The 19629-nt window shown below is 48.2% G+C and overlaps 1 protein-coding gene across 1 annotated transcript in view; it reads left to right on the forward strand.

Annotated features, from left to right (window-relative positions):
• Positions 1-254: 254 nt before the first annotated feature.
• The window catches only part of SPOCK2 (SPARC (osteonectin), cwcv and kazal like domains proteoglycan 2), a gene marked incomplete at its 5' end in the record, with an annotated part of 90521 nt that continues 71146 nt past the window's right edge, over positions 255-19629 (forward strand). Inside the window, one exon of the mRNA XM_056850505.1 lies at positions 255-413. Within this exon, the coding sequence (XP_056706483.1) occupies positions 255-413 (159 nt within the window). The remainder of the gene's footprint in view (positions 414-19629) is intronic.

Genomic DNA, 19629 nt, shown 5'->3' on the forward strand with positions numbered 1-19629 from the left:
TCCTCCCCCTCCCCTTTCCCCCGGGGCGGCTCTCTGCCCAGCAGGTAGGCTGATGTCAAAGGCGCCGCCGCCGCTCGCGCGACTGCAGCCGGCCCCTCCTGGCGCAGACTCCGTGCGGCCGCCCAGGGCTTGCAGCGAAGCGCATCCGCGACGCGGGCCTCATTGCAGCGGCGCTCCAGCCAGGCGGGCACGCGGGCGGGCCGAAGATGCGGGCGTCGGGCGGGCTGCTGGGGCCGCCGCCGCCGCTGGTGCTGCTGGTGCTGCTGGTGCTGCTGGCCCCGGCGCGGGCCGAAGGGGACGGGCGGGCGGGGAAGGAGGGCGAGAGCCCGGGCAATTTCATGGAGGACGAGCAGTGGCTGTCGTCCATCGCCCAGTACAGCGGCCCCATCAAGCACTGGAACCGCTTCCGAGACGTGAGTGGGGGCCCCCGCGGGAGGGGAGGGGACGGGAGGGGAGGGGCCGCTGCGGCGCCTTGCACCAGCGGGGCATGTGCCGGCCGCCGCCCCCCCGCCCGGGGTGGTGCTTTGCAGGCTCCGCTACTTTTGTGTTTTTTTTATATATATATATATGTGTGTGTGTGTGTATGTATGTATATGCATATGTATGTGTGTGTGTGTGTGTATATATATATATATGTATGTATGTATATATGTATGTATATATATATATATATATATATATATATATATATATATATATATATATATATGTATGTATGTGTGTGTGTGTGTATGTATGTGGGTGTGTGTGTATATATATGTGTGTGTGTGTGTGTGTATATATGTGTGTGTGTATGTATATATATGTGTGCGTGTGTATATATGTATATATATATGTGTGTGTGTGTATGATGTATGTGTGTGTGTGTATGATGTATATATGTGTGTGTGTGTATGTATTTATTTATTATTTTTCGATAACTACTATACATCTCATTTGACAATACATCCTCTATACCAATCTTCGACTCAATAAAAAAAACTATTAGGTGCATGTCTTCACTATTAAATATAATAATAATTGACTTCCCCGCCGACTTCCTCCCTCCCTACCAATACCTGGCGTCTCATTGGTTCTTGCAGGTTATTCGGGCCGTGGGACCGTGGTCTGGATCGTTTCGCCAGCCTTCGACAAGATCTGGCGTCTCCTTTGTGTTAATGTTTTTCCTAATCCGGATAAGTCATTATTTTAATGTTATATCTTTCCCTTTATTTGATCACATCAAAATAATGACTTATCCGGATTAGAAAAAAATATTAATGCAAAGGGGACACCAGATCTTTGTAGGGAGGGAGGAAGTCGGTGGGGAAGTCAGTTATTATTATATTTAATACTGAAGACATGCAACTGATACCGAAGACATGTGCCGGCCGCCGCCCCCCCCCCCCGCCCGGGGTGGTGGTGGTGGTGGTTGTTTGCAGGCTCCGCTGCTTTTGCACCCGCCGCCTCGCGCAGCTGCCCGCTTGCAAGCCCCGCCGCTTGCACCCTGCGCCCCCCGTTGCACCCAGGGCTGCAGGGCGCGGAGGGGAGCCCGGGGCTTGGCTTGGCTTTTTTTGCAAGGGGCCTGAGACCGGGGAGACTGCCCGCCCGCACGCACTCGGCTGGCCCCAGGCTTGCACGCCAGCAGGGGCGAAAGCAAAAGCCTCCCGACTTGGCAGGGCTGATGGCTGGGGTGGGGGGCGGCTTGCAAGCCTCCAGCCCGTCGCTTGCGGGTGACCCGGAGCCGGATCCACCCCGGCGAACTCCCAGGCGCCCGTGGGCCCAGGATCTCCCCCACCCCCAGCTTGGCATTGCCGCCGGTGCAGCTAGTAGTATTTTAACTGATCTGATTATTCCTTTTTATTCCAATAAAGGTGATGATTGATTGATTGATTGATTGATATATAGTAGCAGTCCCTTTCCTCCCCACCACCCCCTATATTAAAAGTACTCTTTGGCCATTGATGCACGGGAGGTTTTGCCTTGGATTTGCTGCTCTCTGGATGCACGTTTTCCCCATCCAGATTATTAAAACTCAACAATACCCATGTAGAGTCTTGAGAATTCAGATGGGGAAAATGTGCATGTAGAGAGCGGCAAACCCAAGGCAAAACCTCTCGTGCATCAATGGGCTTTATTTGATCTTTTTAGGGAGGGGTGGGGGTGCATGTGTGCAAAGGGAGGGCACGGAAGTTTTGCGTTTTTTCCCCCATTGATGCACGGGAGGTTTTGCCTTGGATTTGCCCCTCTCTACATCAGTGGTTCTCAACCTTTTTCCGACCGCGGCCCCCTTCCGACCTTGTTTCCTTCCTGTGGCCCCCCTGTCCTACGGGTCGAAAGGTAGCTATTTAAATGTTTTGTTTGCCAAGGAACAAAGAAGCAAAAACAGCCACACAAAATGCACACAGCAATTTTCACCTGTGGCCCCCTTGGAATATCCTGGGGGGGCTCGGGGGGCCATATGGCCCCAGGTTGAGAACCACTGCTCTAGATGCACATTCTCAGAACTCTTCACGGGGGCTTATTGTTGAGTTTGGAAAATGTAGATGTGGGAAATGTGCACCTAGAGAGCTGCAAACCCAAGGCAAAAAACCTCCCGTGCATTAGAGTATCAAGTCTTGATGCTGCAGTATTGGAGCCGGCACGTTCCAGGCAGGATTCGCTTGCTTTTTGTCACGGATGAATCAGAGCACCGCAAAACCGATGGGGAATCAATGGAGAAAGAAAAAGTCTCCGGGCAAGTGCGAAACCGCAGTGGGCAGGTGTCAAAACAGAGCGGAGGAGAGGAGACTTCGGGCTTCCTCTCTCTTGGAAAGCCAAAGGGGGCTTCTGAAAAGATGCCCAGGGATGCTTTGGAGGAGCGAGGCAGCATCTCTGAAGGGCCGGATGGCAGAGGCAGGGCTGCGTCCTTGGCTCCCAGCCCAGGGTGGTGGCTGCTCAGCTGTGCTGGGAAGGGGTGGGGGTGGGATGAAAAGGGTGGGCACCGCTACCGGGAAACCGTGCAAGGGCCCCGGAGAAAAATGGAGGGTGCTGTGTTTCCTCGACAGACGTTCCGGGCATAAAACAGGGGCGGCTCCACTCAGGGGTTTTGCTCCTTTCTGTATTTGCGTGGAATGAGAATTCCTTTCAGCAGGTGCGGTTGGCCGCTTCCCTGCCGTGCGGGGTGAGGAAAATGGCACCTGCCCAAACGCCTGGCATGATGCAAAACAAGTTGCCCTCGATTGCCGGCCCGCGAGGGATGCCCTCTGCCCAGGGAGCCCGATTCGAGACGCTTTGGCCCCTGGCCTGAGTTGCAAAGTTAAACTGAATCTTGCAGATGTGTGGAGGCAGCCTCTTTTCCACGGGGTTCTTGTCTCCCCCGGTGAGCTCTGAGCCAGGATCTGCAGCAGCAGGCCTGCGGCGATTGGTTTGAGGCACTCTTTCCCCGGGGTCTCTGGCACCTGCAATATCCGCCCAACAAATCTGTTAGTCTTTTTTGGTGCCACAAGACGCTTTTTGTTCTTTCCCTGTCACTGCCTAGCACAGCTGGAATCTGTTTGTGGCAGCCGGAGCGTGTTTACTCCCAAGTAAATTGCATGTGGTTACTCTCATGTGGTCTCAGCCTTTAAGGTGTCATACGATAATCTGTGATGTTTTGTACAACAGGAGAGCAGGGCGTTCTTAAGCATTTTAAAGTTTTAATTGGGGTTTTATTGTTTTAAATTTAGATTTTGTGGTTCATTTTATTACTGATGTATTAATGCTTTTGTATGGTGTTACCCGCCCTGAGCCGGCTTTGGCGCGGGCGGGCTATAAATCACAAAATAAATACATAAAATAAATAGAGTTACACCCTTCTTTGACTTCAATAGACATAGACTTTGCTTAGGCTTGTTCTGTTACACAGTCACTACACTGGAGTAAACTCATCTTTCTTTGGTGAGCTCCTCTTCTTGTTGCTGTTAGGATAATGGGTGGGCTGCTCAGTATTAGGCAATGTGACTGTGGTTTCTTCTCTCTCCCCCCCCCCCCAACAAAGGTTTATTTTATGGGGATCCACGGTAATTAAGGTGGAAACCACCGCTGGGAGACCTAAAAGAAAAAAATCCTAGGGAATAGCAGTGCTAATCTGTTGTGGCATAATTCGACAAACGCCCCGTGACAGCTGAAAGACGAACAGAATTGGTTCCAGCATGAGCTTTGGAGAGGCAGAATTCACTTCATCAGATGCATGGAGTGCACATCCATTAGTCAGACACATTTATACTTAAAGCTACAAATAACAGAGGCAGGAGATATTGCAAAGAGTTGCTTTTGTCCAACAGACTTAGATAAGGTCCTTTTATGTTTCCTTCTGTGTTCAGACGTGTTGCAGGAGATCAGGCCAAAACACCCATTCTCTCTCTCTCCCCCCCCCCCACTTAGCTTGGGCTGCATTTTTTAGTTTAAGCCTGATTAGTTGTGCTTACAATAAAACCGTGCCCATTTCAGTGAAAACTGACTGCTGCCAGACAGATGCCAGAGACTCAAGGGCCAGGTTTTGCCATCCTTTGAAGCAGCCTTCCTTCGGTGCCCCATGTATGGAAATTTAACAGATGGCTCTATTCTTGTCACTGTGTTGGGCACGCTTCCCTTGTTTCATTTCTGCGTGTTGAGCTGCTTGCTGAAGGCACCGAAACGGAGCCGTTGAGCCAGGGGTGGGTTATCAGTGGCCTCTGTCTTAGGGCAGTTCACGGTATAAAGGCCACGCCTGCAGATCATGGTGGAGAAGAACTCAAGGCCCTTTAACACAGATTGGTTCCCCCAGACCCATTTCAAATCCAGAGGAATGCCCCCCCCCGAGGAAAAGGCGGTGAGCTTTTATGGGCGGGGGCACAGCTTTTCCGACCCAGGCCTAACTCGCGCTTTGATGCACCTGAGAAGATGTGCGGACAGTTAGTGGGAGGGGGCGTGAGGAAGCGGCTTGTCTGTTCAACCTAATGGCTATTCCATCAGTAGGAAAAGCAATTTCATTAAGCCATAAAACTCCCCAAAGGCTGGCTTTTGCCCTCTTGACATCATCCGAAGAGCCACTTAGTCCTTTCCACCTCCCCTTTGAAAGATTTACTATCAAAGGCATTAAATAAAGGACAAAAAAACTGTGCCGCCATCTAACCAGATTGGCCGGCTCAGGCCAGGAGCAGTGCACTCAACAAAGGATTATGTTCTGCCCATTTATTGTTGGAGTGAATAATTCAGAGCCTCCCAGGCCGTGAGTCTCTGCATGTGTATATTATTTATGTATGTATACATATGTACCAACCATAGAATTTGGGGCCACCCAAATAATATTGATAGGCAGATTGAAGGGAGACAAAAGGAAGTACTTCGAATGCACTGGGTCCCCAGGGCTTTAAATGTAGATTAGGTAATTTTATGGAGGGCAACGGCTGCTAGTGATTATTAGATGTGATCGCTAGATGGAACCTCTTTTTTGTGGTGGTGGTGGTGGTGGTGGGGATAGTCCTGCATGCCCTTCTTGTGGACATCTGATTGGCTGCGCTGGGGAACAGGATGCCCACCCTGCAGGAGGCCATGGTCTGATTCAGCAGTGCTCTTCCGATGCTCTTGTACTCTGTAGCGACTTATATTAAAAATTGGAATTGCTTTGAGTGCCGATTCTTTTCTAGCATCCCTTCTGGGAGAGGCAGAAGGGGGAAAAAGAAATAGTATGCCAGCATGGAGATTACAGCACTTTTGGTGTTATATTAATTATAAGTTTTTGGATAATTGAAAAATCCCACAACAGGTAAGACGATCCAGGGAGTTACAAGCCTTGGTCAAATCCTTGGTAATAGTCCAATGCTAGCGGCCTCAGTTGGCTTACCTTTGCAGCGTGTGGTTGTGTTGCATTCTGTGTTTCGAACATCTCTCTTTTCTATACCTCCCTTTGTGCACATTCCTCAAGATGGATTTTTCTGCTCAGTGATTTGGGCAACCTGTGTTGTATCCCCTGCCCCATTTGCTTTAATTTGAGTGTAAACAGATTTCATTGCTGTTTTAATGAAACATCCAAAATGCACGCAATTAGGGGTGTGTGTGTGAAAGCTCCCAGAACAAGCAATGCCATTTATTGCAGGGGATAACAGGGACCGTGAAGCCAGCTGAACAGGGTAGGAGACAGCAGTTTCACATTAAAAAAAAAAAAACCATTTGGGATCAGTGACAACGCCCAAAGCAAAGCCAGACGAAGATGATTCAGATGTTATCCCGAGTCATGTTTAGATGCCCGTGTGTAGCAGAACCTGTAATTTGGGTGATTTGCAATGACTCCAGGGAATATATGCCCATCCCCCATAATGTGCCGTACTAGCGCAAGAGATTTTACTGCTGCTTTGCTATTAACTGGATGCAGTTTTTGGATCCAAGGATGCTGTCGTTTTGGGTAGCTTGACAATATTCTTTTCTTACTCTCCAAGGAACACGAAGGGGAACAGCAGCGTCCTCCTTTGGATATGAGCTCTGTGTCTCCGCCTTCTGCAGGAGCGTAATTGTGGCACACATTTGAAGCAGCTACCTGTGTCTTCTCCTTTTGTACGGAGCCCTGATAATCTGTGACTCCCCAATGCATATACAGACAGCGAGATGTGCGCAGATGCTTGACATGTGATTGTGTGCGCTCTTAACCTGTTACATACAGAGGCATAAAAAAGGAGCCCTGAGGAGTGATAGATTCTGAAAGCTATTTTTTTATATAGAAGCTGGCCGAAAGTTTGTATTTGCCTTCGAACAAGGTGGGTGGGAAAAATACTTTGAAGATACTTGAATGCCTAGAATGGAATGCTGGAAGGGTGACATTCGTAGCTGGCCAAATGAGAGCTCCCAGCAACCAGATGAGTAATTCACATACTGTGTGCTGTGAAAGAACTGCTAGCAGGCTGTGACGAATCAGTAATCAAAGGTTGCTGTGAGCACAGAGGGCCTGCCTACAGAGAAGGCTGCCCGGTGCTTCTCTGTATGATTCGCTGTTCTGGCTTAGCTTTTGCCTTCCGGACAGCTTCTGCTCAGAACTGGTTTTTCTGCCGTGTCTGTACCAGGAGACTGGATTATTCAGTCCTCCCCAATGCAGACACTTCCCCATTCTCAGAAAAGTCTTCCAGCTGTGACTTTATCTTGGTTATTTTTTAAAAAAATGTGGTTTTAATAAGGGATTATTGTTTATATTATGTTTTAATTGCCTGTAAGTTTCCTCGGGCTCCTTTGGTGGAGAGAGTGGGATAGAAATTATTAAAATCAACACATACATAAATAAACTGTGCGAGTCAGTGCTGTGGGCTTTCTTCCTTTCATTCAGTAAGCAGACTCATAACTTGTACAGAAATTCAAAGTTGAGATTCTCTTATGGCAGGTGACATTGGCTCTTCCCCTGCCTAAACGGAAACTTTTTAATAAACCCCCCTTGATTCACAAGGCGGCTTACAGTGCAAATGAAAAACGACAGCCAAATACATAAATGGTCATAAAGCAGCTAGCAGGAATTTAAACCAAAAAAACCTTAGGAAACCGCATGCTTAGAAGCAAGGGGTTAATCGGCCCTCAAAGCATAAGCATTTTAAAACAGCAAGCTTTAGCAGCAAGAATAGATAACAAGGGCATATAAGTAAAATATCAAAGCCCAGCTGAGTTTATCACATCAGTGGAAAAATAAGAGCAGTAATTAAAAATCATAAAGCAAATAAAACATCTTCAGAAGGACCTACAGCAAAGAAAAGGGAAAAAAAACAATGTGGAGGAAGAAACAATTGTAAATTTGGGATGGGATGAGAAAGTCTTCCCTACCAGATGCTCGGGGATCCTGTCAGTTTTATCTGACTGAAGTGCTGTCAGTATTGTGATGAGAAGTCTCTTATACCTGACCCTTTGACACCTGGCTTTCCGTTTCGAAGGAAGGGGGCATCCACTGTCAGCACACATTTGGCCTCAAAAGAGCAAGGAATCGACTCTCCAGATGGTTTGGTCATTTGCGTGGCATGAGGGCAACGTTGGCCTTACGAGGTGGAGTGGATCAGAAGCAGAAGAGTGTTTCTTCCCTGGAGTGTTTCTCTCGGGAGGATGTTGCATTTTTCTCAGCACTCCGACAGCACGGTTTTGCTCTATACCCCTGAACCCTCACTCTGTACCCTAAGCCAGCATATCCATGGCAGTGCTGGGGTGAGGCGGCATGGATGCCGCGTCTGTCAGACAGAGCTTCTGACATTGGGCAGCACTTGCAAGAGCGACGGAGAATCCCACAGGCTACCCTTCCTCGCAGTGACATTGGGCAGCACTTGCAAGAGCGACGGAGAATCCCACAGGCTACCCTTCCTCGCAGCCCACCCATGAGCTTTTATGCCTTGCGTCTTCATACTGTCATCCCATCAGCTGGTTGGATAACACGTGGGCAGAAGGAGGCTAACAGAAGCTGTCCCAAACTATATGAAATTAATCACAGCTTAAAAAACATTAAAGCTATAAAACAATAATTTCTATTCTATTAAGAACATAAGAAAAGCTATGCTGGATCAGACCAAGGCCCATCAAGTCCAGCAGTCTGTTCACACATGGCCAACCAGGTGCCTCTAGGAAGCCCACCAACAAGACGACTGCAGCAGCATTATCCTGGCGTGTTCCACAGCACTTAATATAAAAGGCATGCTCCTCTGATCCTGGTGAGAGTTAGGTATGCATCATGACTAGTACCCATTTTGACTAGTAGCCATGGATAGCCCTCTCCTCCATGAACATGTCCACTTAAAGCCTTCCAAGTTGGCAGCCATCCCCACATCCTGGGGCAGGGAGTTCCACAGTTTAACTATGTGTTGTGTGAAGAACATTCTATTCTGTCCTGTTCTTATAGAAGTTGGCAGTAAAGACCTACCAGATTGATTTGCTTTTCTGGGCATTGTATGGATGAAAAGGTTTACTCTCTGCTTGACTTCTGGTGGAGCGGCCTGCCCCATCTGTCCGCTGCCATAATTGTGAGGCAGCTCCGGAGTCTTCTGCACGCCGCTGCCGTACCTCTTCTTCCTTTCCAAAGCTTTCAGTCCTGTGTTCACTGCCAAGGGCTTCTTTGCCTGTGGCAAAACCCTGTTGGCGCTGAGACAGGCCCGGGTGCAAGCGAGCAGGTAACTGTCAGGTCTGGAGTCCAGGGTCTCTCTGGATTCACCGCCTCAGGCTTTTCAGTGGTACAGGAGCAAAGCTAGAAGAACTGCTTTGGGCTGTGTTCTCAGAACGCTGGAAAGCAGACAGATTTTTTTTTAATTTTTAAAAAGTACCACTTAAAGGTAACTTTTAAAGGTGCCGTTTGCCCTGGAAAGAAGACCTGTTTTTCAGTTGTAAATCTCATTGTTCCCTCACCCAGCGCTGAAGAAGTGAGCTCAGGTGGTTTACACGATTCTCCATTCCTCCATATTGTCTTCACAGCAACCCTGTGAGGTAGGTTAAGTAGAGAGAGAGGGAGAGTCTGGTCATCCAGTCAGCTTCATGGCAGGATAGGGATTTGATCTTGTCCAGGTCTGACTCCACAGTCCAGGTCTGACTCTCTTAACTATGAATATTGGAAACCCATTTCATATTTTACCATAGTTTCAAGGTACCAGCATCTGGAGTAGTTCTAGACAACGTTTTACTATTTCAGACTGGGGTAAGCTGGCTAGGCAAGCTGTTAGGAAGGACTTTGTTAGGCCTTGAGTTCCATTCTTGGTGTACTGTGAATAAAGTTGTGCTCTGTTTACTTACAGTGAGGAAAAAAAGTATTTGATCCCCTGTTAAATTTGCCTATTTGCCCTCTGACAAAGAAATGACCAGTCCATAATTTTAATGGTAGGTCTATTGTAGCTGTGAGAGACAGAATAACAACAGGAAACCCCCCAGAAACCCAGAAGACAAAAGTCAGAGATTGATGTGCATTATAATGAGTGAAATAAGTATTTGATCCCCTATCAACCAGCCAGACTAGGGTTAGGGTTAGGGTTCTGCTGGCGACAGAAGCAATCAATCCATTAGATTCCAAAATAGCCACCATGACCAAGATCAAAGAGCTGTCCGAGGATGTCAGGGAAAAGATTGTAGACCTGCACAAGGCTGGACTGGGCTACAAGACTATTGCCAAGCAGCTTGGTGAGAAGGTGACAACCCTAACCCTAACTGTCAACCTCCCTTGGCCTGGGGCTCCATGCAAGATCTCATCTCGTGGAGTTGCAATGATCATGAGAATGGTGATGAAGCAGCCCAGAACTACACGGGGGGAACTTGTCAATGATCTCAGGGCAGCTGGTACCATAGTCACCATGAAAACAGTTGGTAACACACTATGTCGTGAGATCTTGCAGAGCCCGCAAGGTCCCCTTGCTCAAGACAGCACATGTACAGGCCCGTCTGCAGTTTGCCAATGCACATCTGAATGACCCAGAGGAGAACTGGGTGAAAGTGTTGTGGTCAGATGAGACCAAAATCAAGCTCTTTGGCATCAACTCAACTCGTCGTGTTTGGAGGAGGAGGAATGCTGCCTACGACCCCAAGAACACCATCCCCACCATCAAACACGGAGGGGGACATATTATGCTTTGGGGTGTTTTTCTGCTAAGGGGACAGGACACCACCACATCGAAGGGACGATGGACGGGACCATGTATCGTCAAATCTTGGGTGAGCACCTCCTTCCCTCAGCCAGGGCATTGAAAATGGGTAGAGGATGGGTATTCCAGCATGACAATGACCCAAAACACACAGCCAAGGCAACAAAGGAGTGGCTCAAGAAGAAGCACGTTAAGGTCCTGGAGTGGCCTAGCCAGTCTCCAGACCTTAATCCCATCGAAAATCTGGAGGGAGCTGAAGGTTCGAGTAGCTACACATCAGCCTCGAAATCTTACTGACTTGGAGAGGATCTGCAAAGAGGAGTGGAACAAAATACCTCCTGAGATGTGTGCAAACCTGTTGGCCATCTACAAGAAACGTCTGACCTCTGTAATTGCCAACAAGGGTTTTGCCACCAAGTACTAAGTCATCTTTTGCAAAGGGATCAAATACTTACTTCACTCATTATAATGCACATCAATCTCTGACTTTTGTCTTCTGGGTTTCTGGGGGTTTTCCTGTTGTTATCCTGTCTCTCACAGCTACAGTAGATCTACCATTAAAATTATGGACTGGTCATTTCTTCGTCAGAGGGCAAACGGGCAAATTCAGCAGGGGATCAAATACTTTTCCCCCCTCACTGTACGAAGACCGTCCACATATTCCGGAATGAACGCAGAATCTTCCACCAACAGCTACTTAATATTCGGGGACAGGCTGCCTTCTTGAATGTGGGAGTAAAGAAGCTCTGTACATGCTCAGAGGTGCTTTTCTTTTGTATATATGCATGTTTCTTCAAAGGAAGAGCAGCGGAGCAGAGGGGTTAGTGTGCTAACTGGTTGTGGGCTAAGACAGATTAGAGAAGCCTATAAAACCAACAGCATTGAGAAGAGATTTCTTTTTCTTTTTGCATCATGCAATGTATGCTCCAAAGAGACATGGGGTTGTACTTATTTATACCGAGCATTGTGTTCCTGTAAATACTGGTTTATAACAAACTTCGGAATGGATATGGGTTGTGTAGAAGGTGACTGAGGCATTTCTAACGTTTGCCCGGGGCAGCCGTCTTCGAAAGGTTAGAGAGTTCCTTCTGTCTCTGAAACAACTGAAATTGAATTTATTTAATGTCCATCCCCAGCTTAATTTATTCTCCTGCAGCTTAATGTTGAAAGCTGTGAGTGAATATGCCATTTTGCCTCCTCTCATTAGCTTGGTTCAAAAAAACAGGTCTCAAGGTACGCATGGCTGACCGCGCAAATAAAACATTTGTAGGATCCACTCTCGGACCAGCGTGACCCCAGTCAAAATAGCGATTTGTCACCTCCCCCCTTCCCGTTTCACATCTATGGTAGATGTTGGGTTTGGATTCGGAGATCCAGTCCCAAGTCCAGCGTTTTCCATCCATGTTATGGAACACTTTATTCCCTTTATCACAAATGCTACAAGACAGTGCAGCAGGGCAAGAAACGGCACAGCCTTAAGTGATGATTGTTATTGTTGTAGTGAAGACCATGCTTTCTGGGGGGACTCTTACTTTACCCCACCAAGTGGAAAGATCCTTGGAAGATTAAACTCAGCTGGCACATTTGTCCTGAACCCCAGATGCTGTCTTCTACTGTGTCAGGTCATTGGTCTGTCATGGTGTGTCTCGTCTACTCTGATGGGTGGCAGCTCTCCAGGGTCTCAGAAGTCACTTTCAGATCCCCTACTACCTGCTCTTTGTAGCTGCCGGGGATTGAACCTGGGACCTTCTGCATGCAGAGCAGTAGCTTTGCCACTGAGCCACGGTTCCACACCTAAATAGAAGAAAAAGGCCGGACTGGAGTCCACAACCACACACTCAGAAGCAGTCCTGTAAGAATGCCGTGGCTCAGTGGTAGAGCATCTGCTTGGCATGCAGAAGGTCCCAGGTTCAGTCCCCGGTATCTCCAGTTAAAGGGGCCAGGCAGGTAGTTGATGTGAAAGATCCCTGCCCAAGACCCCGGAGAGCTGCTGCCGGACTGAGAAGACAATACTGACTTTGATGGACCAAGGGTCTGATTCAGTATGAGGCAGCTTTATGTGTTCATGTGATGCCCCCAACTGGGCACACAGTCCTCTGTGATAGTGATGTAATAGGAAGCCTGCAGAGGACGCCTGTGAGCTGTACTGCCATCATCCCGCCTTTGCCCTACTGAAGAGTCAAGCCACTTCTTGAGAAGTGTTCTGCCTCTTTAGCAAGTGACAGACACTTCAAAGGGGTCTCTGAGTCATCTGTGTTTCCTCTCCCCCCCCCCCCGGTTATTTTTCATTTATTTTCTCCGCCCTCCCCCCCACCAAAAGGCGCCAGAAAAGGACCAATTGCTGGTCCTTGGACTAGAGTTTAGGAACCGCTGCTTTCTCAAGATCCCACCAGTGAGTTTCCATTACAGGCCAAGCTTTGGTGGATGCAGCTGGTTCTTTCTTCCCTGGGTTGACGTCTGCTGGCGGTCCATCACTTCCAGAACAACAGTAGCACTTGCTGAAAAGTTTCTTCAAAAACAGGAGGGGAACCGTATCCCGTAACCATTCCCAGCAGCCCAACACGCTGCCACCCCTCTCCGAAATACTGGTCCTAACAGCCTGTAGGCTCCGGCAGGAGTGTGCCTTCATGAATATGGATGGGTTGGTGCTCTCAGGGAGCTGCTGAGGGGTGGGCTGTAATTCTCACTGTTAAATAAACCAATTAGTTTAATAGATAAAGGGTGAGGATAAAAGCGAGAGGGATGGGAGAGTCCCCCTGTTTAATACTCTCCACCAGGGACCTATTATGAGTACCATATGATGCCGACTTAGCAAATCTGGTTTGCGCTATGAGGGCCTCTTCTTTGCAGGGTTTCAGATGTTGACAGAAGTCCTGGTTGACTGGAAGGAAGAGAGAAAGAGAGAGAGCTGTAGGTCCTCTCCAGGGCTGTGTGTGTGGGATTTTGGCAGGTGCTGCTGGTCACGTAAGAGGCAAGAAAGTTAAGAAATTCCCTCTCCAAGCATGAGAGCCGGCCTTGTCTCTCCTTCTTGCCTTCGGTTTGGCTGGACAGAATAAATGGTGTTAGGTTGGTCTATGGTGTCCTATTCCTGTATGGTTCGGCCAAGGTTCACGCTCAGTACAGGGAAGATCAGGAACAAATATGTGAGGATTAGAATTTTTCTGTGAGGAAGTTGTCGTCTTGGCTGAAGTGGAAAGGTGTGCTTTGGATAGAGGAACAGACCTTACTCTAACTTGTTTGCGTGCAGTCCGTTTTTCTCTTTGGTGAGGATGCTAAGGAGCTTCCGTTGTCACCTCCTCCATTTTACCTTTGCAACAAGCATCCTGCGAGGTAGGTATGGACGACAGAGCGACAGGGCCCAAAGTCACCCAGCGAATTACAGTGACAGGGCAGGGATTTGAACTTGGGACTCCCAGATCTTAGTCTGACACTAATCGCTACACCACACTGGTTCTCAGCGGGAACCAATTCAAAAGCGGAGCCTGTATCCTTAATTAGAGTTTCCAGCTTTTTAACTGGCCCCGGGACCTGTTCTTTCAGCAGCAACCAGAGGTGTAGCCAGGTAAAGCGTCTCCCCTCACTGCCCCTGGAAGCTCATCCCGAGACATTTCTTTGTGTCAAGTGATTACTGGAAGGCACAGGAGCAGGGTCTGTAAAAATACCCTGGCAAACCTCACTCTTCTGGCTCCCAGGCTGTGCTTCTCAACTCCTCCCAGAAGCAGAACTGGAATAGGGTGAGTGTAGATCCTTTAGTATCGAGCATCAATTAATTCATGTTTGTGGTCACAGACCTTAACAATCCAACTCCGCCCTAAAAATCCAACCCACAGCATATGTTAATCCCAAAATCATAATAACATCTACTGCTACCCATCGAAATAAAACAATAGGGACTGCCCCCCCAATTAAAATCATACACCAGCATATTGCGGACCATGTCAAGGCATAATTTACTTATTTCAGACCTATTAAAAACCTTTTCCTTAGTTTAAATACCCTGATGAAAAAAGAGGCCGCTCTCTGTGTGATAGAAGAATTTACACAATCCAACAAGAATCTTACTCGTGCTGCTTCTGAAACCAGCACCTGTGGTATGCAGTGGGTCAGTCTAGGTTGTATCGTGGTGCACAGGGCACAGTGAATAAGAATATCCATTAGACACCATATTGGACAGTGCCTGGGATGACCAAGACCATTCTCCTCTCCAGTGGCTGGAAATATTTTGGTACTATTTTTTCGTTCTGATGTGCTTTCAGTATGTGAAGGAATGGGTGCCTATTTCCACAGGTGTTCAGGTTAGCTGTTTTTTAGGAAGGGAAAAAAGAAGGAAAGATACAAGGCCATAACACTCTCTCTCAGCAAGGTGTTGCCATTAAACTTAAAAAGTTTCTGGTCTGGTGAAATTAACTGAACCCCACTAGGCAGTCTACACCTAGTCTAGTCAATTTCACCAATCTTTCATATAGGAAGCAACTGATTGTGAGTTTAGTACAATGATGCAAATAGACATGTAACAACCGTGGCAGGGCTCTTCTTTCACAGGGCGCAAACGCACGGTCGCTTTAGCCTCCTTTATTCTGTTTCAGCCAGGATTCAGCCAGGATCGAACGCACGAACGAAATCTTTTGACCAATGTTGTCTTTCAAATGAAGGACAGCATAAGTCTAGGCAGCTGACTGGCCGAATATTGTTAAAGAATGCTCAAGTATGTTGAAAATATTAATGAATTTAAAGACATACATTAAAACAAAAATGATAATCATCAGTAGGTCTAATGCTAATTAGGTCTAATTAAAAAAACAAATTAGTTAACCATTATTAATTCAAACAATGCAATGACTTTTTTTAAAAAATGCAATAACTAATATGTTTAACAATGTTCAGTAAGATAAATGTGAACAAATGTGAACAAATGTGAAATGCGTTCAATCCTGGCTGAATCCTGGCTGGAACTGGGAATAAAGGAGGCTAAAGCGACCATGCGTTTTGGCCTTCATTTTGTTGAGCTGCTGAAGCTGGATCAGGGCTATTGCCACAGAAGTGGTAAGAAGTAAGCTACTTGTACCAAAAACCATGATTTGTGTACGGCCTGAGCACTAAGTATACGGGCCTATTTTTATTTCTTAAATGCTGGACCTTCTTCAAGTGCGTGTTGGACTGTTTTCCATTTTTCTCCCGGCAACTTTCTCACTGCCCTGTCGCATTCCCAGTGTGTTTGCGCTTCTCCCGCTGACAAGGGGGAAAAGAAGTTAGACGACGCACCAGTGCATCTTGTTTGATGTGTCGATTTTATGGCAGTCTGTTGCTGTCGCGGCAGGCCAGAGAGCCCAGGAGGATGGGTCCAGCTTGGCAGTTCTTTAGCGCATATGCATGCTCGAGGGCGCTCGGCTTCCTACGGCCAGGCGGGGAGAGCGCTGAATGCATCCTGTGTGTATATTTCTGCCCCTTCGACGATCTGATCAGCAGCAGGCTAAGCTCATGCTGCAGCGTCAGGGCCCCAGGGCAGCCCCCGGAAGCTCTCGCAGTAGTGTGGGATTAATAAAGCAAGTCTTGTGGAAGGCGCTTCTCCGCCGAGAAGTGTACTGTGCTCGGTGAGTCACAATTAACTGTGTCACCGAGAGCCATTTATGTGGCGCGGGGGGGAAAAAATCCCAGCTAAGCCGACTGGCGCACTGTTGGCGCACTGTTGCAGTGCAGGATACAAATGAAACGGGAGAAGAGGTATGCAGGGAGCACCGGCAGGGAGCAACCCAGCACCAAAGCCCCCTCTTTGGCACTCTGCTTAAACACCAGTCCCGTTGTTCCTGCGGTTGCGGGGGGGGGGCATTTGTGTGTATGTGGCTCTATGAAGACATCATGCAGTTCTGTCTCTGCTCCCGGAGAGCCCTTCCCTCGATCCTGGCTTGCTCTGAAAAGCTGCGGAGGCATCACGCCACAAAGCCACGCCTTCCTGAAGCAGCCGGATGCAACATTGTGCACAATTAGGGGCCTGGGGAGGGACAGTATCGATTTTTTTAATTATTATTTTTGGTGCAAGGAGAAATTAAACTTGGTTTCATTGTCTGTAACCGTCATCTTTCTCTGCGGTTTCATCTTTCTCTCTCTCATTGGATTCCGAGGGGCTAAACCTGGTGCAGGAATTGTTGAAAATTCCCTCCCCTGCACATCTATTTAAAGGGGCAGGAACCTTCTTTTCCTCTTCAAAGAGCAGCTTTTCTCACCCCCTCCACGTGCAAAGATGCACCTGTCAGGATTCCATCTTTCAGGCCACTGTTCAGTGCATAGCAGACCTGGCCTCCTTTGGATTCCTGAAACCAGAACTGTTAACGACTGAAAGGCTTGCCGAGGAAGCCCGTGTGAAGAAAACGCAGCCTGGGGCTCCTTAAGGCTTGCTCTGACAGTGCGGTCCCTCTTGCAGGGCTGGACCAAGGTGTCTACGCAGCCCTGGAGGATGCTGACCCAAGCGGCTGCCGAGGCTCTGGTAGGGTCACAGGGTCTCTTCGGCCTGGGCACCAGTGGCAACATAGATTGGTCTTGCCCTGATTGCTGCAGTCTGGGGCCAAGCCGAGCAGACCCTGCGGCACCACTATGCGAGTATCATACAGGGATGATTGACACGGCTTGCTAGCGGATGCCAGGGGGCCTATAGGGCCTATAGGGCTGCGACCCACCAGGAGCTTTTCTGGTAAGTTAAAGAGCCAGTCCACCCCTACCTCTGTGCGCAGGGACTTCTGCAGTATGCATGTTCCCTGTGCAGAAAAGGAGACATCTGAATCGGGAGATTGCCCTGATGCCTACTGAAATGCCCCATCACTCCTAACCCTAGATAGAATCTCCTAGAGAAAGGGGCTTCAATAGCCAGGGTTAGAAGAGATTGTGCATTCATATACCTATGGAAGCTCTTGGTTTGGACATTAGAAGAAGAACAGTTGGTTTTTATATGCCAGCTATCTCTACCACTTAAAGAAGAAGCAAACCAGCTTACAATCGCCTTCCCTTTCCCTCCCCACAACAGACACCCTGTGAGGTAGGTGGGGCCGAGAGAGCTCTAAGAGCTGTGACTAGCCCAAGGTCACCCAGCTGGCTTCGTGTGTAGGAGTGGGGAAACCAACCCTGTTCACTAGGTTGAACAGTGGCATCCGCCACTCACATGGAGGAATGGGGAATCAAGCCCGGTTCTCTAGATCAGACTCCACCGCTCCAAACCACCGCTCTTAACCACTACACCACGCTGGATCTAGCTTCTATATGTAGTGAAGGGAATGGGAGGAAATCCATACACTCAGGAACAGGAGGGAGGAGTAACTTCAGGATGGACCTGCTGGTCGAAACAATGGTGATGCTGGCAGTCGGGTTCAGATTTCTTGGGCCTGGAGCTCTAAGGGCAAGACCAGGCAAGCCTGTGCACGGTCCTAGCCGTGTCTATAAGCAAAGAGCCAGACGCACATTGCGGTTCAGTCACGCGCACAGAGTTCTGCCTATAGCCTCCCTGTTTCTTCTCTTTTTTCCTGCATCAACCCAAGACGCATGAATGTGCTGAGCTGATGTCAGAACATTGTCATCACCACTGGTGACCTGCTGAAAAGCGGCGCAACCGAGACTCCAGGGAACCTTTCCGAGCCAAATAATTTGTATTTTTTAAAAATCACCCCTGTTGATCACGCTCGCAGCAAATGTTAAGCAGCATTTAATTCCTTCTTCCCCGCTTGCCGTCCGAAAACCAAGGCATTTTGTGTCAAGTCAAATGCCAGGAAATCTAAAAAAAAAAAGTTCTTCTTTCAGATATGATTGGAAATTAATCTTCTTTTGAGATCAATGCAATCAATTCTTTTGAGATCCAAAGAATGATTCTTTGATGGCAGTCAGGAGTCAGGACATGGATGAACCAGGCTTAATGGTGGCCAAAAAAGGCTATAATTCCATTGCATTAATAACAAGAGCCTTCAAGACCCAGAAGGCTGAATTCCACTTAGCACAATGTGACCTTGTTTGGAGGACCTGCGTTTAGTGCTGCTTTCAGAAGGTTGCTGACAAGCTGTAATGAGTTGGAGTGGAGCCCTGAGTACGGTCCATGCTCTAGAAGGGCCATCATGTTGGCGTCAGTGGCGTATGAGTGCCATAGATGGGGTAATGCTGCTTGCCCTTTCTTGGGTTACCCAGCCTATCTTCATCTTGACCTCAAATATCTGTTGCTCGCTCAGTTTGGTTTCAGTACAAGAGGCCAGATTGGACTGTCCTTGTGGTCTACCTGGATATCTACCTGGAGGGGCTATGGCTCCGTGGTAGAGCATCTGCTTGATATGCAGAAGGTTCAATCCCCGGCATCTCCAGTTAAAGGAACCAGGCAAGTAGGTGATGTGAAAGACCCCTGCCTGAGACCCTGGAGAGCCGTTGCCTGTCTGAGTAGACAATACTGACTTCGATGGACTAAGGGTCTAATTCAGTAGAAGGCAGCTTCATGTGTACCTTGTCTGTGTTGTTCCTTAAGGGATTGGTGGTAGAGGTGGTGGTGGTGATGATGAAACCTCTGACACTGATTGGGTGAGCTGCCCTCATGTCACAGAGAGCCAACGCAAGCAGAAGGTACTGAGAGAGGGATAGAAAGAAGAGCCTAGGGAAAGCAGAGGAGGCAGAGACGTGAGAAGGGAAGTGCCCACAGGAAATGGTGGTGGTGGGGTCAGAAGATGGGAATGCTCCCTAGGAACGAGGGGAAGAGAACAAGGAAACAAAGAGAGAGAAAGGCAGAGAGGAGACATGCACCAGACCAGAAACAGTGAGATGGCTATATCTGGATTTAAAATAACTTGCAAACCCTTTGGCTGAGGCCTAGAGCTCTCCTACTTTTGGGTAGACTCTGCATCCATAATCTTTTGTTGCTGGACCAGACACCGCCCTCTAGTGCTGGGATCCCCAACCTTTTCTGACTCAGGGTGGTAGGGGCAACCACGAAATGGCTGAAGCCCGATTGCAGGTGAAAAGGGGGTAATTTTAAAAAATGCACTGGGAAAGAGGAGTGAGAAAGAATAAAACCAACACTCTGGCGACAGCTCCCGCTGAAACAACATTAGTTTAATCT

The sequence above is a fragment of the Euleptes europaea genome, chromosome 5 (assembly GCF_029931775.1).
Source record: "Euleptes europaea isolate rEulEur1 chromosome 5, rEulEur1.hap1, whole genome shotgun sequence".
In the NCBI taxonomy this organism is placed as follows: domain Eukaryota; kingdom Metazoa; phylum Chordata; class Lepidosauria; order Squamata; family Sphaerodactylidae; genus Euleptes; species Euleptes europaea.